Source organism: Zonotrichia albicollis, chromosome 8, assembly GCF_047830755.1.
Source record: "Zonotrichia albicollis isolate bZonAlb1 chromosome 8, bZonAlb1.hap1, whole genome shotgun sequence".
Classification (NCBI taxonomy): Eukaryota; Metazoa; Chordata; class Aves; order Passeriformes; family Passerellidae; genus Zonotrichia; species Zonotrichia albicollis.
The window spans coordinates 11,031,002-11,044,037 of record NC_133826.1 but is presented as its reverse complement, the minus strand read 5'-3'; the positions used below and the strand labels follow the sequence as shown (position 1 = coordinate 11,044,037).

General features: G+C 49.4%; 1 protein-coding gene across 19 annotated transcripts in view; it reads left to right on the top strand.

The window, feature by feature from the left end:
- The window catches only part of PTPRF (protein tyrosine phosphatase receptor type F), a 374,760-nt gene that overhangs the window by 300,260 nt on the left and 61,464 nt on the right, over positions 1–13,036 (top strand). For 13 of the 19 annotated variants that reach the window (XM_026790433.2, XM_014276090.3, XM_014276085.3 and 10 more), the window contains 5 exons: positions 489–758; positions 3,475–4,056; positions 4,574–4,707; positions 5,676–5,820; positions 10,990–11,295. In XM_026790433.2, the coding sequence (XP_026646234.2) occupies positions 489–758; positions 3,475–4,056; positions 4,574–4,707; positions 5,676–5,820; positions 10,990–11,295 (1,437 nt within the window). The remainder of the gene's footprint in view (positions 1–488; positions 759–3,474; positions 4,057–4,573; positions 4,708–5,675; positions 5,821–10,989; positions 11,296–13,036) is intronic. The other 6 variants (XM_014276091.3, XM_005482176.4, XM_026790438.2 and 3 more) reach the window with 1 other exon arrangement.

The window sequence follows — 13,036 nt, the reverse complement described above, 5'->3', positions numbered from 1 at the left end:
TTAGCAGCACACGTGTGCTAATTCAGAAAAAAACCCTTCTGCTGCCCCTGCCCAAACCCTGTGAGGTTTAGAGAACGGGCTGCTTTGCTACAGAGCTAATAAATTGAGCAGGTGATTCCGTTTTGCAGAGCTTCAGCAGGCCCTGCGCGAAGTGTGTGACTGGCATTTGTGCATGCTCTCTAATTAGAAGGATGTAATTTAAATGGAGGAATGTTTCATGTTAGTAATATGATTTCAAAAGGCTACATTTGGAGGGAAGGGATTGAGCCATCTCTTAATGAGTTCTGCTAATAAGATGCCAGTGGCTAAGGAGGGATAGCAAAGTGTGTGCAATTTGGCAAAGTAGTGAACAGCTTTTGCACTTCATTTTATCTGTCCTGAGGGATAGACAGGCAAAAACGTTGGCTGCCCCTCATGTACCCCCACAGTGCAGCCGAGTGCTCTGTGCTGGTGCTGTGGCCCTACTAGCTGTCTCCTCCTTGTTTCAGTGCGGCGTGTTGCTCCTCGATTCTCTATCCCTCCGAGCAACCACGAGGTGATGCCTGGGGGGAGCGTGAACCTCACCTGCGTGGCAGTAGGTGCTCCAATGCCCTATGTGAAGTGGATGGCTGGTGTGGAGGAGCTGACCAAAGAAGATGAAATGCCCGTCGGTAGGAACGTCCTGGAGCTCAATAACATCATGCAGTCTGCCAACTACACCTGCGTGGCCATCTCTTCCCTTGGCATGATCGAAGCCACAGCCCAGATCACTGTCAAAGGTAAGCAACTATTACTTACAGTGCTCCTGTTTGGGTTTCAGAAATGTAGCCCTTTGCCAAAGTTTCTTGGCTGCAGCCAATTTACTGCTCTCTTCTGTGACTTTCCAGTTTGCAAGGGAGGTTCCCAAACCCACAACTTTGTTTTTTCCTGCTCACAGTATGATGAGATAGTCGCTGTGAAGGTCATTTTCCTCTCTCCCTGCAAGTGGCATAGTAGACAAGGTTGTGGCAGACCAGGTCCCTGTCATGCCATGAGAGAACCTCACTGAGTCTGTGTTGGTCTCAGCAATGTCTGGCTTGTTCATTGCATCAACAGGATCAGCTCTGCACAGTGGTGGGCCATAGGTGTCCTGGGGCAGGGTCTGTGGATGTCTGCAGTCAGAGAGCTGTTCACACAGATGTCCTCTTGAAATAAGGATGACACAAGAAAGTTAATCCCAGCAATGTGAAGTTTCCATGAGCCTCAGCAGAGTGAGCATCCTCCCTCCCTGCAGGGAGGAGCTATATGAGTTCATTTGAAATTTGTTACATAATCCTGTGTAAATGTCTTCCCTTACTGCTCCGCCACTTTCCCTTTCTTTTTCTTGTGTTGCTGTCCTTCAGCTGTACTTTCTGCTGACGTTTCACAAGTAGCTTTGCTCCAAAGAGGATATTGTTGCCAATTGGTGACCACAGGATAGTCCACCCACTAACAGGAGGCTGAAGGTGTCCTGCCTTTCCCATCTGGGGCCTATCAGAGCCACAGTATCCATTTCCTTCTCTGCTTGCAGTTGATTTGTAGCTCATATTACCACAGATATGTCATCTTTTGAGTCTGTCTGTTCTTGCAGCCCCCTTCCTGCACTAAGGCCACCTTTAGCACAGAGTTCCTGCTTGAACAAATCAGAGAATTGAGTGTTAGCCCTCTCTGACCTGGAGATAACAGGAAATTCTCTGGGCTAGTCAGAGGATGCTTTTAACCTCAGCCGCACCCAGCTCCCTTTACTCACAACACCTGCTCCTCAGTGCCTTTTTCAGCCTCTCTTCTCATACAGAGTGCAGTGGTTGCCTTGCTATAGCAGATACACAAGAGCATGAAGGAAAAAGGGCCATGATGGGATGGTGGTCTTGGAGGGAAGAGGTGGGAACTGCGCCCTTGCACTGATGGTTTGCAGCATTTACCTCTTCATAGCTGGAATGCCTTTGCCTCATCCCTCACTGCCCCAGGACAGGGAGCAATTTGCTCAGCTCCTTTTGCCCTTCAGTTTCCTCCTTGTGTCCTTGTGTGCTTTTTCTACACCTTTATTCTGGATGTCTTACTGCCTCTGTCCCAGACTCCTTCACCCAGTGTTACTTCTGCTGTGCTTGCTGGCAAGCAGAGCATTTTCAGTGCAGACAGGAGAAGCAAGATCACACAGAACTGATTGCACTTAAGTGTGTTAAAAGTACCAGACCTGCCCTTGCTCACATGGAGACTGCACACTCAACAGCTGTCAGGAGTCAAACTTGTGGCTCTTCAAAAGAAAAGGAGTTTCATCTGTCCTGGAAAGCCTGAGGAAGGCTGCCAGTTTCTAGGATGCTGTAGGAAATGTGTTTCTTGAAGCCATAATACTTTGCAGGTTGGGTTTGCCCTGAGTCATGGGTAGTGGTGAGGTGTCTGGATGTGGGTTGTGTGCCCTCCTCTCACATGCCAGTTCAGCCCTAATGATCTTCTCAGTATTCATGTTGTGGTAACACTGGAGAAGGCATTCTCTCTGGTACTCAGAGCAGGCATGCCCTGTGCTAAGGAGCTTGCCTTCCTCAGCTGAACATGTGAAAACTAGAAACCTGATGGCTTTGCCAAAGAATGAAGTTCTTGAGTATCTTAATTTGGGTTGAGCATTTTCCCTAGTTCCTTCTCAAGCATGGCTGCATTACAAGTCACTAATTACTTTTGAGTGGTTTGTAGGAGGTTTAAACTTACTGTAGACTTTAATTCAGTCATTGTACTAAAGTATATGTGTACTCTGCAAATCTCTCTCACACACAGTCATTCTTTTTCTTTGTTCTTGTGGTAAAATGATAAATCTGGAAATGCGTGTTTTTGGTAGTTGTGTTCCCATTGACACTTCAGAGGTATCAATGTCAGAGTTCTTGTGTAAAAATTTACTGTCTGGTTGCAGTTTGACACACCACCCAGTGAAATAGTGGATATAAAAGTTGGTAATTTCTCTGGCTGTATCTCTCCTGCGTGTACTGTAATACTTACAAAGCCTTGCCCCATCAACCCTTCTAACAGCATTGTCCATGAACTACCTTTGGCCTAAGATACTGCCTCTCTGGAAGCAAGAGCATAACTCCAGATTACTCTGGTGCTCTGATTGCTTTACTGTGTAAATCAGCTGTGCACCTGGCTTCTGGGGCCAGCCCAGCCCAGCAAGCATCTTCCCACTGCCGGGTGAACCCCCATGACAGAAACATTCCTGCATCCCCGTTGAATTACTTTTATTTAGCCTGCTGCTGGTAAGTGCGTCAAGCACATCTAATAACATGATTGCTCTGTTTATCCTTCCATTAAGAACCACTTCAAGCAATATATGGTAATATAAAAATGCATGTTATAGAGTATGAAATGATTTCTGCCTTTTAAAAAAGAATGTTAATGGGAGGTGGCAGCTCCATTTTTATCCCCATGCACATTGCAAGGTTTGAGCTGACTGAATTATTTAAATCACACCTCTCTGCCTTCCAATTGCAGCCCTGCCAAAACCTCCAACAGAGCCATTAGTGACTGAAACAACAGCTACCAGCGTGACCCTCACCTGGGATTCAGGCAACTCTGACCCTATTTCATATTACGTCATCCAGTACAAGCCCAAATCCCTGGAGGGCCAGTTCCAGGAGGTGGATGGTGTGGCAACCACCCGCTACAGCATAGGTGGGCTCAGCCCCTTCTCCGAGTACGAGTTCCGGGTCATCGCAGTCAACAACATCGGCAGGGGTCCCCCCAGCGAGCTGGTCGAGGCCAGGACAGGAGAGCAAGCTCCTTCAAGTCCACCCCTCAAAGTGCAGGCACGGATGCTGAGTGCCAGCACCATGCTGGTGCAGTGGGAGCAGCCGGAGGAGCCCAATGGGCAGATCCGAGGGTACCGCGTGTACTACACCACGGACCCGCACCTGCCTTTGAGCATGTGGCAGAAGCACAACACTGATGACAGCCACCTCACCACCGTGGGCAGCCTCATCACAGGCACCACCTACAGCATCCGTGTCCTGGCCTTCACTTCGGTGGGTGACGGGCCCCCCTCAGACATCATCCAGGTCAAAACTCAGCAAGGGGGTACGTATGGAGTGGGGCAGGGGGCTCAGCCCTGTGTCTGACCTGCACCAGGCATCACAACTGCACTTGCTGCTCAAATGATTGCATGTCAGAGAGGGTGGGGGGCATTGCCATAGATTTATGCTATCAGATTGTCCTGGGAGCTGGTATCAATCTCAGTACAGCTAACAGCCCACAGTTTTGTCTGCGATACAGTGGCTAAAAACGTGACACAAAGTCCTGGACATGGATGTCGGCACTGTGTAACTGCTGGACCCTTCTGGGGTCTGAGTACACATGTGGAAGGAAGGATCTGGGATGCAATGCGGGTCTGGAAGTGAGCACGATCCCCATAGTCACCCACCTGAGTGACAGAAATGCTTGCTTGTGACCTGAGATGTTCTAAGAGCACAGTACAGGAGACAAGGAATGTTCTGGCAGAAATGAAAGAGGATCCTCACAAAGTGAAATGCTGACTTTGCTAAGTCATGCAGCTCTTCTCTCCTTTTCTGGCACTAACCCTGTCTTTGTTCCCCAGTTCCTGCCCAGCCAGCTGACTTCCAGGCAGAAGCAGAGTCTGATACCCGCATCCTGTTGACATGGCTGCCCGCCTCTCAGGAACGCATTACTAAATATGAGCTGCTGTACTGGGAAGGGGAGGACGGCACTCAGGTGAGGATCCTGCCTGGCAGCTCTTGGGGCTGGACATGGCAGGTTACCAGCTTGGGAAGGGTGTGTGCTCAAGCCAGGGTGGTAACAGAACTGTTTCTTTGTGTTTCTTGTGCCTCAGTGGTGTGCAGGAACAATAGGAACATGGCATTCTGGTTTCTGTGTAAGTGACTTCAACAGTTCTTGTTCATGCTAGCAAAGTGGCAAGTGACTGGTTTGGGACTGGAAAGGCTCAGAATGCTGTGACAGCATCCCTGAGGCATGCTTAATGCTGGTGCCTGTGAACAGTCACACTTCTGGGCAAGTCTGAAATGGACTCCAACATGTGTCTCTGGCCCCAGGACTGGTTAGATGTAAAAAGCAGACTGAAGGTAGCCTAGAGAGAGCCCTTCCACATTTACTGCTGGTCCCTAAAGGAAGTCTAGTTCAAGATGTATCAGAGGTAGTGCAAGACAGCACAGCAAGAATTGTGCCATGACACCATCACAGTGTGCCCATGGTCTTCTCCCTCTCCTCTTATTATAGTGGCATGAGAGATGCCAGAAATAAATGCCTTTAAGCACTTTTCCAGCAGTGTTTTGGTGCATTAGAGATCCTGACTGCTGCAGGACAAAGACTTTACTCTGTTTCACAGGCAATATACTGTCTATTGGGAGAAAACAAACTTGTGTGTCCTGTGCCCCTTGTCTGAACTTGTATAGCTGGATCCAGCATTCCCACAAAGCTCTAGACCAGTGAGTGCAGTCTGGACACCAGACAGTGTAGCCTGGCTGTGGCAGAGGTCTGCTTCCCTCCTTCCCTGCAGAGTCCTGGTGTGTCACCCAGGAAGCTCCATGCTTTGGAGTCCTTCAGGACTGCAGGCAGGTTTGGCAGCGTGGCTGGGACTTTTTGTGGGTCCAGAATGGCTGCACACCAGCTTTTCTGTATTCTCCAACTACACCAATTAATGTGTTTCCTTTTTTTTCCGGCAGCAAAAGGTGGAGTTTGACCCAACCTCCTCGTATGCGGTGGAAGGTCTCAAACCAGACACGTTGTATAAGTTCCGTCTGGGTGCCCGATCAGAGCTGGGGGTAGGAGTTTACACCCCCACGGTGGAAGCCAGAACTGCCCAATCCAGTAAGTGCCTGACACTCAACACTGCTGGAAACAAAGTAAAAGCAGTCCATTTTCCATCTCCTGGGCACAGAGAAGCCCCGTGCCTCTGCCCTTGTAGGTTTGCAGGGATGCTGGCGTGCAGTTTGCTAAAGGGAATAATGGGGAAGCCAGCTGGGGTTTGGATCAGGGCTCTTTGGCAGAGTGGGTGCACCCAAGGGGTAAGTTGTTTCTTTGTGTCCCTTTGATCATACTGTCTTTCCCTTAAGGTAGATTCATAAAAACTGATGGAGGAGTAAAACAGGCTGGGAAATTGCTTTGGAGAGATTGATTTGAGTGGGTTTGTGCATCTCTATGAATTTACTCCCATGCAGGCAAGCTGTCTGGACAGGCAGCATATGGGTATTTGGCTCTAAATGTGACTGTCTCCAAACCATTGGATTTTCATCCATTCACTCCCCATTCCACCTGCCTTGCTTGCACAGGAGTCCATCCCTGGCCCATACAGTTGTTTGCAAGGTGAGGCATCCTGTGAGGCCAGGTGTGTCTGTGGCTGTGAGGCAGCTGGAAGAGTAATTTTGGAGAAGTGGCCATTTGCCAGGGTTGTGTGAGCGAGGCTGCTGCTTCTGGGACTGCAGTGCTAGGGGAAACCAGAGCAAGCTGCAGTTGAGTTAATAGAGAGGCTCAATAATGAGGTGACCCAGGCAATATCACTTTCATCCTGGCTCTGCCCTGTGTGATCACAGAGCGGGAGTTTGCACTGCTCTGATTGGCAGCTCAAAGTGCTGCGCATAAGCAGATTAGGGCTATCAAAGGGCCCTGCGATAAGCTCGTTTTCACTAACGATTTTTGGGCTTGCCATTATGCAAAGGGCATTAAAAGGGGGAAAAAAGACATTTCTGTTAGCACCGTCTGTCTGGGATTTACTGCTCTGTGGAGTGAGCAGTTGGCACAGGCAGCCAGCCTTCCCTGCAGGGAGGGCAGCAGCATGCACAGCAACCAGGAGTATGAGATGGCCATTAGAAAGGGAGCTCTGGCAGGGAAGAGCAGCTCTGCTCACTTTTAGAATGACCTTCTCTTTGAGGAAAACTCAGCTTCATTAACATACCAGTCCCAGGCATTCCTCCACCTCGTTAATTGAGCTAATGATGTCTTAGAGCTGCACAATAGGCAGGTATGAAAATGGAGAAAGGTTCAGATCATGCGGTTATAAATATTTGAATACTGAGAGCAAATTCTGAATATGGGGATTTGTATACCTGTTTCAAATAGCTTTTGTATTGATAGCAAAGGTTGAAGTAATTCTCCTGCCATGTAAATTAATTCCATCAGTGGATGCTCTTATCCTTGAACACACTTAATCAGAGACAGCTCCATGCATAAATGAGTCCTCCAGAGTCTCACAACAGTCCAAGTAAGAGAAACGTTTGTTTCATGGACTCATCAAGGCAGACATCTTATCATGACCTACTCTACCTATTGTCTGCTCACAAGGCATCTCACACCAGTCTGGTTTTAATGTTGTCACTTCACTGGCCAGTGGTGCAGTAGCTGACTGGTTCTGGCTTCTGTTTAGTCAGAGACATGTGCATAGGCTGGAAGAGATTTGGATTTAGCCACAGGAGAACTTTGGTTTGACCAGCGAAGCCCTCCTCAGACTGAAGGAGCTAAGAATCCTTGGATTGACCCAAGAAATGACCTGGCTCTTGGTTTGCAGGCCCCTACTTGGAAAGATTTCTGATGGCACTTTGTTCTATGACAGAAGCCATTGGCAGTTGCTGAGCTATTCATTAAAGGGTGACAAACCACTGTCTGAACAGTCCCAATCCCCTTGAGTACTGGGGGACTCAGAATCAAGTAGGTCTTCCAGAAAGCTGTGCTTTACCTTGGCAGAAGTTGTGTGCACAGTATACAACTTCCAGCCAGAAATCCTTTGGTCTTTACTTAGCAGCACCTTGTATTAGATGGTTCAGTTGGTCCCCTTTGGCCTTACAGTTTAATTATCTGGAAACACTACAGCTCCCAGCTTCAAATTGGTCTCCTTCCTGCACTTTTCCATCTAGTTACCCTGAGAAAGGCTGTTAGATCATGGAGCTTGACACGTTCAGGTGGGACACAAACTGCAGGAGCAGTCAGATTCCTGCTTTCCAAAACGCCTCTCTTCAGTCTCTATTCCTGTCCCTGACAAACCAGTCATGGGGCAGGTAGGAGGCCCATGATCACTAATGACTCACTAAGGGCTGGAGAAGGATGCTGGTCTTGCTTTTCTTGTGGCAGCCCTGCCCAGGAGTAGTGGCCATGCTTGTGTGGAAGGGCCAGAGGGAGGCAATGCCCTTTTGAACCCTTCAGCAGCACGGCTGAGACCTCATCTCCTGAGCAGGCAGCTGCTTTCTAGGCTGTCTTTCCTGCTGAGCTGCTCACTTAGTTGCTGGGCACCCTGCAAACAGTACAAGCAGTGCTGCTTTGAGAGCCTGAAGAGCATGGGGGAGTTTTCCAGGAGTCTGCAGTGCCTCAGGCAAGAGGAATGATGCAAGAGAGAAGCATCAGCTCTGTGCCCATTAGGCCTTGGCATTAAAATGCTGTTCTCCCTTGAAATACCAAGGTGGGTCCTAAGTCTGCCTTTTCCCTAGCCTGAGGAGCAGGTGGGTTGGATGGTGCACAGAGTTGCTGTGGGCTGTCGTGAGTAGCCTGGAGGCAGCAGAGGTTTGCACAGTGTGTGTGGGTACATCTGCATGTGTGGGTGCATGCTGGCCACCCAGTCTGCTCTTTGCTGGCCCCAGGAGGGACACTTCAACTCCTTGTGCATTTTAAGTTGATCCTGCTCATGTTATCAAGTTTTATTTTGCTTTCTTTAAGTGTTAATGTGAGCTTTTTGACTTGCACATCATATGTGTGACTCTTACCCAGTCAACAGCCAACTTTTGACTTGCCTACACTGCCATCCAAAGCTACCTTTGGAGAATGAGCTCACTGCTGCATGCCAAGGGAAGCTGTGGAGGTTCTGTCAAAGCATATATCTTCTGTGAAGGGCAGACAGTGGCAAAGGAAAGGTTTGCCAAGCCCCTTGTGTCTCACCTGTCCTGTCTGAGGAATGCCATCAGGCACTTTGCATTTTGCCCTCCATTGTAGGTGTTGCTTTGGTGCTATATTTTCCTACTCTCTTCCCTGCCACTTCTCTGCTGATTAACCAAAAGAGTGTGAGGCTTCATTTTTACCCCTGCTCCCTTTTCACTATACCAGATGGCAGGGCTGATCCTGTGCTGCCTCTCTCACATAGGCAACTCTTTGCTTCCACGCATTGCTTTGACTTCTTCCTCCAATGCAGCTCCCATAGCAGCAGCCTGACTGGTCAGGCATCATCTCCTGCAGCTCCATCACTATCTACTCCCCTCTATCTTTCATCTCTCCAGGCATCTGAGCCCAAGCATCAGGAATGTTCCCTGCTCTCTGAGCACAGGAGTGGGCATTAAAAGTTACATGCACTCGCTGCAGCTGTTTCTGCAAGCAAGTGGACCTTGTTGCCAGCAAGGAGAGGTCACCAGTGGCATTGGGAGATCCTGCTGCCCTCTGCTCTCCCAGATCTTCTGCCACTGCCAGCCTGTGCCCAGCAAAGCTAAGGCACCATTGCTGAGTGCTTGAATTCCCTGAGGTCCTTGCTGCCATGTGGAGTGATGTAGGTTCAGCTGTGAGCAGGCAGGGTTGTTCCTGTGCCCCTGCAAGGCTGGCTCTGCTGCATTGGTGGCTGCAAGGACTGAAGCATGGGGAGAGGCAGCAGTCTTTTTTCAGGCATTTCTATGTTTCCGGATGCAGTGAAGAATGGAAGCTGCCTTTCACCTTGACCTGCCATGGCAAAACAAGATACTCGGTACTCCATTATTGCTTGGCCACACAGCTTTCCAGACTTATTAGAACAACAACGTGCTCTTTTTTTTTTTTTTTTGTTTGTTTGTAATGATGGCCTGCCCCCTCTGCTCAGGGCTGTTTCCTTCTGGATGAGCACCCAGGGATGGAGCCATCTCCCTTGTTCTTTCCATGACTATGTGCGCTCCTTTCCTTCTCCAGATTTGCACTCTTGCCTTCTGTGCAGGCATGCTGTCCACAGCATCCCAGGGCAGTGAGGCCAAATGACAGGGGGCTGATGCTGCTGTGAGAGGGTTCCCATGGTGCCAGAGCCCTGCTGCAACCAGGCAGCAGTTCTGCAAGGCTGGAGAAGGGAATAAACCAGGCATATGTCCTAAAGATGCTTTGCTGTGCCCAGACCATCTCTCCTTTCCCGATCTCTCTTTTCCCACACGGATTTGTTTCACTGCTCTTCCCCAGTGTGCTGTGTAGAGACACTTCTCTCCCAATGATCCCAACGAGAAGCAGCTGTTGCCTGGATCCCGTTCCTCCTCCTGTGGACAGATAACATTGCCAGGGCTTAGAAGTTAATGCACACTGCAGGTGCTTTTTTGCCTGGGAGGGGGCAAGACCTGCTTCCTTTCCACTGTACAAATCCATAGGCCAGGAATTTACTGAGGCGGGTAACCAGTGTGGCAGGCATGAAGCAGTCAGTCCCAGATTCCAGGGACATGTGCAAAGCAGCACAACCACATTATCTCCTGTTCCTGCATGGTGCCTGGCCCCACCTGGTTGGGATGCAGCATACAGCTGATGGTCATGATTTTAAACCCTACCAGGGCAAACTCCAACCTCAGTCATCTGCTTTCCTTATCCGCTTTAGTTTCTTCCACTTGTCTAGGAGTGAGTTTTCAAAGCCTTCCTGCAATCTGGTGTGTGAGCTTTCCTTCTGCCACTCTTGCCTTCTGCAGCTTCCTACTTTTCTGGTTTCCATCTGCTTCAGATCTTCACTGAAAGCATCTTTCTTCTCCCTACCAGTCTCTCTCTCGCACCCTCCACATGCCCCGCTTCCCGTACTGCCATTTGTTGTGTTTGGTAAAGTGAGTGTCCAGAACTGCTTTAGGAAGAGGTGTTCTCTGATGCAGAACAGCACTTCCATCTCCACACTGCTCATCTGGCCTTCAAATACAAATTGCCTCCCTAGTGCCATCTTTGATGATCTGTGAGGATGGCAGGCAGTTGTCCACATGCACGTTCAGTACTCTTGTTGGCTGGGTAAAAGTTCCCTGTGCATTTTGGTTTGTCCTTCCATTCATTTCCCTTCATCTCCCCACTTCATTTATTTGTCCCCAGCCCCCTCCGCCCCACCCCAAGAGGTCGAATGTGTAAGCACCAGCTCCACCACCATCCGGGTAAGTTGGGTGCCGCCGCCCGCCCAGAGCCGCAATGGGCTCATCACCCAGTACTCCATTGCCTACCAGGCAGTGGAAGGAGATGACAACACCAAGCATGTGGTGGATGGCATTGGACGGGAGCACTCCAGCTGGGAGATCAAGGACCTGGAGAAATGGACAGAGTACAAGGTGTGGGTAAGGGCTCACACCGATGTGGGGCCGGGACCGGAGAGCATCCCCGTGCACGTGCGCACTGACGAGGATGGTAGGTGCTGCTGAAAGCTCCTTCAGCTACTGCCATGGGTTAGCCAGCACTCTGCTAAGTGGGGTGCTGGAAAGGGGGGGAAAGGGAGGAGCAGGGACATTGACCTGGGAGCGGCTTTCAGGCAGGACCAGAGGGTGTCAGGAGCAATGCTCCAGGGAGCAGATCTCAACAGTTGCCCTGGAGTGGGGTTGGGGTATTGTTTGCTGTCCCTTGTTCTGCCTCCAGGTTGTGTCAGATATCTCATCGTGGTCCTTCAGGGTCCTGTTTGTGTCAGCAGTGCTTCCTGTGCATGCAGGGAAGCATTGCTCTGCTTTCTGTTGTGGTTTATAGTGGGTGGTGCTGGATTCATTTTTATTGAAGGTAGAATGAGCTCTCCCAGCCAAAGGCTTCTCTTGTGAGATCAGGACTTAAAAGTTTACTTGTTGACCTGAAATCCAGCAAACTAAAGAGGGGGAAAGCAATCCATTTGAAAGTTGTAGATACTGCAGGAAAGCTGCTTCCTGCTCCAGCTTCCAGGCAAGCCCCAGCTTATATAAAGCTTCTCTTCCACTCAAGAGTCAGAATACCACACGTACAGAGCACTTTACTGGATACGACAGCTTTAAAGAGAAATTGCTTTGTATTAGCAGGGCTGTCAGTTATGTCATCATGATTTAAGCCATTTCCTTTGAAAGTGCCAGAGCTCAGGGTGACAGTAGGAGCTCCCGTGGCTTCCTGCTGACCCAAGAAAGCTGCAGATTTAATGGGAGAAGAAAGAGATGGAGCGTCCAGGCAAAGAAAGCATGATCTCTGCATTACCCAATCAGTGTAGGAAATTGAAACCAGACATGTTACAGTTTCCCTAAATGGGCTGCCACTGTCCCCCATGTCTCCATGGCTCTGAAAGTGGCGTCTGGGAATGCTTGCTGACTGCATTCCTGGGCTGGCAAACACATCTGTGTGTGTCCTGCTGCCTGTATTGTTTGCTTCAGTTCTCATTCAGCAGAATTGTAGCCCAGGGGAAGCTGTTACCCCAGAAATGTCGCAGCAAGCTATCTCAGTTAGTTTTTGGGCACCGTGGTTGGACATTCCAGCTTAGCTGTCAGGAGTGATTTTATATTCCTCTGACATGCTGATGCTCAGTAGATACCCATGATGAAGCGATGAGAAATGCTAAACTGTGTTCTGAAAACAAATTGAACTTTCCCTGTTTGGATCTCAAATGCAGCACATACTTCCCATAGCGGGGCAGGGCAGAGTTCCTCAAAACGCTGTGGTTTGCTCATATTCACATCTTTTTGTGTCCCTGCAACATCCCCATATCATGTCCTGCCGAGGCCTCCCGCCTTCCTGTGCCAGCAGAGCTTGACACATAGCTTCTGTCTGGCTCTCAGGGAGGATCTTGTTTTCCACTTGGACTCCCAGCTGTGTGTGTGGGCAGGTGTCTTGCCAGGACAGGAGAGCCCTGTGGCTGGTGCAAGGTCACTGCACTAAGTGAATTGTGGATTACAGCATAGGCTGCTCCAGGCAGAAGGGGGTAACTGTTCAAGCACAGCCCCCACCATTCCCACACCTTGAGTTGGCCTCCTGGTACTAAAATGCTCTGTTCCTCCTTTCTGTATTTTATTAAATTATCTACAATTAGAAGGACATCTGGGGAAAAATAATGAATTGCCCTGCAGCATAAAAACTGTGCTTACCTGCTGGGTAGCTGTTTCTTCCCATTTAGTTGGTTGAAATAGCAATACTCATTACATCTGCT